Source organism: Centroberyx affinis, unplaced genomic scaffold, assembly GCF_046629955.1.
Source record: "Centroberyx affinis isolate AG114_WGS23_722 - 3 ecotype Tasmania unplaced genomic scaffold, CSIRO-AGI_Caff_v1 ptg000297l_1, whole genome shotgun sequence".
Taxonomy (NCBI): Eukaryota; Metazoa; Chordata; class Actinopteri; order Beryciformes; family Berycidae; genus Centroberyx; species Centroberyx affinis.
Window position 1 is genome coordinate 306371 of NW_027278975.1, and position 8846 is coordinate 315216.

The window sequence follows — 8846 nt, forward strand, 5'->3', positions numbered from 1 at the left end:
GAAACTTCACATGTTGGCAACTCCAAATGGCAGTGACAGGTAATAGTTTTACAAATTTGAACTTCAGTACCCAGAAATCCTGTACCGTGACATCAGTGAACTACACACATCACACTCATGTTTACCAACCTGACTGGTCTGTGATGCTTGATACCAAAGGTTACTAGAGGGACAAGAGAGGCAAAAGAATCCAGCTTTCTCTGGACGGAGCGCTCACTCACTGCTGTGTAGGAGACAGTTTGTATGTTACTATTAAGATTTGATTTGTCACTTCCGGAGGGGGAGAGGTGTACATACCTGATGTGAGAATTTCATTTAGGCAAATGGGGTAAATCTATAATGTCTCAATTAGTGGGGATGACACACTCTCCTCTGTTGCAGCCCCACTTTGTGATTTAGGCTGATAAGACGGGTCTATTTTTACTTAAAACATATTGCCTCCTGCAGCTTTAAGCTTATTAGACTGTTGCCCTCATTGTAAGTTGCTCTAGATAAGTGCGTCAGCTAAACGGCTAAAATGCAAATGAAGAAAGGTGCCGTACAGTGTACAAACAGACACAATGAGAAGGCATACCTCCGAGAGGAAAGGCCGTCTGGGGCTGCTGGCTCGACTGCGGGTGAGGAATGTTGGCTTGACGGACAGGAGCTCAGGCTTGTCCCCACTGATCTGGAGAGGTCGAATGAACTCAGATATCAAAGATCTGCTCATTGGAGTCTCATTGCCTGGGGAACAAATGAAGCAGATACGGTATTCACATAAAAATATAACGGAAATGATATAAAAACTGTGCCAAATAAAATCATATTACCAAAAGTAATATGAGTTCATTAAATAAACACTATATTATGTATCCATGAAAAAAAACATAAACTGAAGTTCAACACGGTGTAAAAGTGTTGTATGATGTAAACTCATTCAATGCAATATACAGTGTGTCAAAATGTAATGCAATCCAGAACAACAGTAATTATGCCCTTAATTTACAGCCTGCTTCGCTCTTAGTTTATTGCATGCTGTAGCAATTAACACCAGCAATCACTTTGTTGAGCAGGTATTTTCTCATTTATCATTCTTCAGTTTCCTATTATTTCTTACTGCATAAAATATATTAGTTCATAGCAAGAGTACAAATTACAAATACATACAGTATTTACAGTATGCAATATGTAGGTTAACCAAAGGTACAGTCTCTGGTACCATCCCAAGATAATTACTAATTGCTACAGCATTTGTGTATTGACTGAAAATGAGTCAAAAACAAACAGAGAACAAGCTTTGGCGGCTAAAGGCTATTTTTCACTATGATTGATTATTTCATTAGCAGTTCAGTGTTTATTCCAGTGTAAGTCTGAAGCACTGACTTCCAGACTTCTAGTTTCAGCAGTGATGTCTTTCTCCTCATTATACGCTACTTGATCGTTTACCCGGACCTGCACCACTATATAGTACTGGCTCTTCTTCTGAAGTATATATGTAGTTACTGAAAACAGCTCTCAACAATACGTTTATTGACTAGCACTGTGCTTTTCTAAGAATGGGCAACGACATACAAAAAAAAAACCTGGTGTTCTCTCTCATTTATTTAGCTTCATTCCCTAAGGAGATATCCATCGTTTGAAAATGTGACCCCTGCTCTTGTAAAATTATTGCAGACATGAAAGTAAAACTTATTACGTATTATTATTAAAGCTGCTAGCTACCTTGAGACCTTTACTTACAAAACATTCATTTCAAAGAATGTTCTGTATTTTTGAAATACTGAGCAATGAACATCAGATAACGATTTATTTTTCAAACCTGGACATAAAGCATATTGGAGTGAAAGCACTAAGGATCAGTAAGATCCCACACACCTTTCCCTATGGGTGCAGCCAGTCCATTAAGGAGCTGGGACAGGGATTTGTTGGGCGATCCAGGGGATTCGCATACGGTTAAGGGTTCAGTGCTAAGGATATCAAACTTCCCAGCCTGCAGCCGGAACTTCTCCAGCTCTTTGGACAGGAGGTTGAACTGCTCACTCTGAGTCCGACATTTCTCCTCCAGCTCACGGACTTTGGCCTGATGACATAGTCAGGGAGGAGAGAGGGAGAGAGGGAGAGAGAGAGAGAGAGAGAGAGAGGATGGCAAACAAAAGAAAGTGACAGAAGAAGAAGAAATTAGGTTAAAGCGGAATGCAGGAGTGAACATTCCACACAAGAAAATTATACACATACGTACGTACATACGTATATGGCGCTGCACGTCTAACATCTACACACAAATAGAATGTGGAATGGGATTTCGGACTTGAAACATGGAGATCAGTCATTACAGAGAAACACTTCCTAAACTCCTAAACTACTAGTCACAGTACAGTATACAAATCACATGCAAGACTACAGTTAATGCATATGATTCTGAGGAGTAGCCTCTTTCTATGAGGGAGTAAGCATACCAAAAAATGCTCAACTTCATTGCACAGAAACAGTAAAACAAAGGCAAGATTCATCAGAAGTAATGAAACTGACAAACTGAACGTACTGTAATTGCATGGGCAGGCATAATGGAAATCCCAGGTGCTAGTGCATGATTTCTTCTGAAGTTAAATGATGGTTCGTTGACAATCAGGTCTTGAACACCACGTAATCTTCCATCTAAGACAATCTAAACCACAGACACTGAGGGGGACACTGCAGCGACCATGGAATTTTCAGCACTGCCCAATGCACAGCAATGCCTGCTGCACTACTTTCTAAGCTGTTCTGTTAAAGCACTGCGAGTGCATTTCATGCAGACAAGTTATTGTTTGGCTGGACATGGACATGCTATTAGAGGAGGGGTGACCTTTCTAATTCCTGCATTTGCAAATTAGTAAATTAGTGAATTAACACAAAGGGTGATTAGCTTATTGGCATCATACAGTTCACAACTGTATGACGAGTAGACGCTGTTTGAAACACATGCTGGATAACATACATGCAATGCTACCACTACAATGAAAAAGGATCATATCCACTGTGATCCTTTGATAGAGTTTTGCCACAATGCACAGAGCTGACTTTGACTTTATTTCCATGATAGACAAGAAATAAAAGGGCTTGTTCTAGATGGTAAGTCTGAAAGACCTGCAATGAATGAAGACTACTGAATTATTATTGCAATGTATTTTACTTATTTTTTTCTGCACTTACTAAATGTATTCTGATGGGGTTTTTTTCTATGTGTATGCATTGAGAGTTTTAATGCCTCATTGTTGATGCTGCTGATTGTAAATAGTTAAATTTGCACCACCCACTGTGTCTATGAGCTTTGAGCATGTGGAAATGAGATCGGTCAGTGGGTTCCTCAGGCAGCCATCTTTGATTGAAGTCTATGCATATTAATTATGAAACTAGAGTTCCTTCATTAATTGTTAAGCAACTGTAGCTAAAATTTTCTTTATGTTCAAGTCTGAAAGACCTCCAATTTATGCCATCAGTAATGTTCCAGCCCTTCAAAAAGCCCACCACTTGTGACTTAATAAAAGGCAGTTTGCTTTGATGAAAATGTTCATAGAGGTGAGTGGGTGTTATAGCCTATGGAAAGAAGATTGCTCTATACTGAGGCAGCACAGTAACAGTGCTGAAAACCAAATTCAATCCAAAAGCAATAGTTCTCACATCAAATTAGTTCATTAAAATAGTCTTTGAGTTGTACCTTTTCAGTACCACATGTAAACAAAACATAACTGATTAGTTTTACCATAAATACAAGACTGAAATCATAAATTGCAATATGGTATTCCATAACCATACCTCCAGAGCCAAAGAAAACAGAGGGGTACAGTATATCCTATGGACTGTACTGGGAGAGGTGGAAGAAATATCAAGTAAATAAATAAAAACAATTCTGAAATACCTGCATGCTGTCCAAGTGGTTCTGTATGTGCATAAACACACACCAATACAGTGAAAAGAGATGTTGGAAAGAAATTAAGCACAATTACACATGTGATCACTCATACACATCTTGAAAGAAAAACACTTTGGAAATTAAGGTCTGCTGTGGCACTCATGCATACGTATCACTTGATTACAATAATTATAGAAAGATGAAATAATAGATAGATAATGGTCATGTATGATACAAATACATTATTGTTTATGATTTACACATTTATTTGAAAGAGACTGATATTTACAAAACCCTGTTCAGTGGGTTGAAAAGGGTGATTACCAAGTCATTTAAACCATATTGTGGAAAAAAAAAAAAAATCCATATAGATCCATATTAAATATATGAAGAACTGAAAATGTGCAAAAGGTTTCAGCCAGTGAGGTCAACAGGAGTAGCAAATGGCTCCAGGCTTACATGTCTGACCGGCAGGCTGACCCGCTCCATTCACTCCAGTAGCAGTCACACACTTACACTCACAGCCACCCCGCCCCCACCACCCCCCCGGTGTCCAGACACTCACCTCTAACAGATGGACGGCGCCCTCATGTTCCTTTTTAGCCTCAACCTGAGCCTGGGAAACACAGGTGTGAGAGAGTGAGATTCAAAATAAAACACCAGTAAGAGGCTTCTGCAAACCTCTGGAAACACTTTTCCATTCTTTATTTTACATTTATATACTGTGGCCAAGCCTGGGTCATACAGAACCAGTAAAAACTTCAAACTTTGGTTTAAAGGCAAGCTGATATGCTTTGTGTGTGTGTGGTAAAAATGTGTGTAAGCAGGTATGTAAACAAGTTGCACTTTGATAGGGTACCTAAAATGGAAAAAATGGAAAAGACACAAAGATAGAAAGAGTGCACATTATGGTGAGGTACGATGCCCTGATGAAGGCCAACGTGGCTTTTTGGTTTTCCCCACGCTTGACATGAAGCTACTTTGACATAAGACTCACCATACAGGAGTGCCTTGATTTTTGGAAAAGCCCATACTCACTATACCACACTCCCGGTACTGTGGCTTTTATTTCTACCATTTTCACATTGTTATGGTTTGTTTAGCCTAATTAGTTGTCACATGGATGAGGTTTGACTGCCATCATCTGAATTGTCCTGATGTTGTAAACCTCAGCTACTCCAATCAGGTTAAATGGTAAGAATGATTTGCTGCTACATTGCACACCAGGTCCTGGCTAATCTTTCTTTTATAGTAGTAATGTAGATGTTCAGTGAAACAGTAAACATGTTGCCAGAATGTGTGTTTGAATGGTTGGGAAAGCCATATGAGAATAATGGTCTGGACTGAGGTTAAAAAAAGGTTAAAATGAGGTTAAAATGATTTTGAATGAATCTGAAATAGTATTCCACCAAAAGTACATTAAGGGTCCAGGCCACTCAATAACAATACTATTTGAGTAATACAGAACCATTGTACTGTAAAAAAAACATAGCATAATACACGCTAGTTTACTTTTGGAGACTAGAAACATCTGTTGAGAAAAACGAATGTTCCACACACACGCATCTGTGGACTTTCCAATTTCATAAATCCACTTCGTAGGCAATTAATTTAAGAGAATGCAGAAACCAGCCAGTGTCTCTGAAGGAAGATAACACAGTAATGAGCTTCTGCTAATGAGAGAAAAGCGGAGAACTCTGCCTGTTAATGGCTGACTCTAAAGTTGGAGGCACACTGCAACAGCAACACTGAGGTAGCGGATCTCAGCTGTGGGTCCAGAGGAGGCGTGGTGACAATTCCTATCACGTTCACACTATCAGCCATCTCAGCCATCGCTGGGCTTGCTTTGACATTACAGTCGGCTCCAGTGCGCAGAGGAGGCAGCCCAACCATCAAATAGTCTCGGCCAGCATTTTTTTAAGCAAGCCTCCGAAAGTGTCATATCTACTCTAGGTTTTGGCCTTTTGATTCGCTCGCTGTAACAAACAAGAGGAGTACTCCTGAGATGTTGAACACTCTGTCTGGGCAGGCTTGGAGTGTGATAGACAGCTGAAGGAAGGGGTTTAAGAGGATACACTGGAGTGGCTATAGTAGCAAAACTGCTGAACCCAAAGCTGTTTGAACCCTGATGAATATGTAGATAGAGGTGAGTGGGCGTCCTAGTCTATGAAAAGCAGATTGCTCTATTCTCAGACAGCACAGTGACAGAATTGAAAACCAAATTCAATCTCCAGGCGATAATTCTCATACCAGTTTAGTTCATTAATGCAGTCTTTGAGTTGTCTTTCACCTTTGTTGTACTGTATGTATAGCGCCACGGCTCAACACAAAGCTCTTTGACTCCTGACATGGGCACAGGCTGGGCAAACAAGAGAGGCCAGCCTTGCGGTGCAGTTAGTATGGTGTAACCTGGCATCCCTTACCTTCTGAAGAAGGTCAATCTCCTGCTGCTTTGCATTAAGTACAGCCAAGGCCTGCTCATGCTCCAACTCTAGCTGCTGCCTCCGCTCTGCAGCCTCACGCATATGCTGTCCGCAGGGGGCAGGGGTGGAGAGCGGGGGGAGGATGTAGGGGGCATAGAGAGGGCTGCTGTTAGTAGAACTAAAAACCAATGGCACTGAGCCAAAACAGTTGCATCTCCAGTCTTCTATTCCACACTCAGAAACGACACAGGTGTACATGTGCACACAAATAACACATACAGAGGCTGGTTCACAGTGTACTGACCTTAAAACCCTTAAAAACAAGAAAGACATAAACTATGCCACAGTGCGTGTCATGTAAGAACAGTTTATGTCAAATGATCCTCTAGAGAGATCAGATCAAATTTTGCACAAGGGTGCTTATGGATGAGGACTAGAGATGCTTTGCTGTGCGAAAAAAAAACAATCATCAATCCACAGTCAGGTTTGCTGCCCCCTTTAGGTAACACAATACCTGTTAGAAGTCTCATTACTGGGACTGTCTGAAAAGCTGTCCTCAGCGATGTTGTCTTTGCATGATCAATACAGGGTTTTTAGTTACATGAAAAGGGTGAGCAAACTCCATAGCGTGCTCACTTGTCTGTGGTCATCCATAACAACAAAAGCCATACAATACAAGGGACTGAATGCAAGGCTCTTCATAGCCCAATATGCCAGTGTCATCCAGTCATCTTACTGCTCTCATTACATGTGAATAACCAGACAAACATACAGTATTTGCAACACTGTTAGGGGAAAAGAAGCAAATGACATTTTCATGCCAATAAAAAACTTAAGGTCTAGGATAGGTAATGTCATCAAACTTGTAGGTGACATTATCATCATGAGGGGTGACCCCACCCACCCCAGCCACCCCACAACCCCACCCCGACTCTCTATCCCTTCCTCCTCCCCCCACCCATCCTCCTAAAGCCAAACTCTTTGTCCTGCCTCATGCAAAATCACATTCCACAGTGCTCTGGTCTTATAGCCAGGTGACCATTCGTATGTCTGGTAAGCAGCCCACGGATAAAGGGAAAGAGAAGCACAGCCACTGGGGTGGAGAAAAAGCATTCGGAATGGGATTGAGTAGGGCTGCTCCCTAACAGATGGACATAGCAGTGATACCTTATAATTCTAGCAGGGGGAGAGGGGACTGGGGAGAGGGGATTGGGGAGGGGGGATTGGGGAGGGGGGATTGGGGAGGGGGGAGGGGGGAGGGGGGAGGGGGAGGGGGAGGGGGGGGGGATGGGTCAGGGAGGGTTGGAAAACATTAAGGGGTGGGGTAGGAGGCGGGAGGATGAGGGGTAGGGTTGGGGGGGGGGGGGCAGTCTGCTCCAAGCTTCTACTCTTTCACAGCTCCTGGTGAGACCTCCCAACACGGCACTGGAAGGCAACAGACACGTCAGGGACATTAGACAGTATAGAGGAAGATAACCAGGTGAAGGTAGTGCAGTACAGGTAGGGAGAGGAGACTGGCAGAGGGTCAGGCTCTGTAAAAATACCTGAATCAGGCCCCCGGGATAGACATACTGCTAGAAATACAGTACATAGTGACAAATAGCGGGGACATGCCTGGCCTTCCTCACCTTGAGCACCTGCTCTAGGTTCTCCAGTTTGCCTTGGAGCTGGTTCTTCTCCCACAGGGCTGAATCTCTCTCCTGCGTCACAGCACCGAGGGTCTCTCTGAGCTGGGCATACTCAGACTTCACCTGTACATACAGAACCAGCAAGGAGCAAGGAGCCAGAGTTTGAGGGTGCGATCACACCTACAGTTCGGTTTCTGCAGTCCGAACCCTCGTGGAATAGTTTACTTTGTTGCCTTTTTGTATTTGGTTCATTTAGGTTCACACTGCCTGATTACAAGCAAACCAGGGTTTGTAAGCAAAACTCACAAGTAGCTTGTTTATTGGACAGGGTTTTGGTAACCTGTCATCCTGCCAGGCTAGATTTTCATGGCTGGGAGAGTCAAAACAAATCTGATTCCAGTACCTGTAACTTTAGCTAAGCATGATTGACTTGTCTGTCTCTTCTCTGGTGTTCATATCATCATGAAGAAATAGCTGAATATGAGCATCAGTCCAGGCTGTGGTTTGCCTCGCTTCATTTTGTTATTCTAGGTTTTCCAAGCATGAGGGACTGTTGGCTATCAGATGTCAACATCCATCTCCTTATACCCATAAAACTTTGCATTTTGGGGTCATATCCTATCCTGTAGTTGGTTCGGATTACGTTCTCACTCCTAACAAACTGCATCACAGTTCAATTGGACTGAGAGGCATTTTCATTTTCAATAGGACTGAGAGGCATTTTCAGGCATCTCAGTACAGTTATTTGGCGCCAGCCAAGTTCAAATGACATTGTCCTCACCTGCCCAAATGAACCAAAATAAAGGAGTAAACACTCCAGAGCTCAAATAAACTGCTCCAAACATGCTTGGTGTGAATGCACCCTGGCATAGTAGAGGTGGGGTTAAGCCGGAAAAACACATTATTCCCTGCTCATAGATTTTT

General features: G+C 42.3%; 1 protein-coding gene across 1 annotated transcript in view; it reads right to left on the bottom strand.

Moving 5' to 3' along the window:
* The window catches only part of rimbp2b (RIMS binding protein 2b), a 32752-nt gene extending 24713 nt beyond the window's left edge, over nt 1-8039 (bottom strand). Inside the window, exons 1-5 of the mRNA XM_071515018.1 lie at nt 7923-8039; nt 6295-6399; nt 4437-4487; nt 1855-2059; nt 575-723 (exon numbers count right to left, since the gene is read on the bottom strand). Of these exons, the coding sequence (XP_071371119.1) occupies nt 575-723; nt 1855-2059; nt 4437-4487; nt 6295-6396 (507 nt within the window). The 5' untranslated portion in view covers nt 6397-6399; nt 7923-8039. The remainder of the gene's footprint in view (nt 1-574; nt 724-1854; nt 2060-4436; nt 4488-6294; nt 6400-7922) is intronic.
* Nucleotides 8040-8846: the final 807 nt, after the last annotated feature.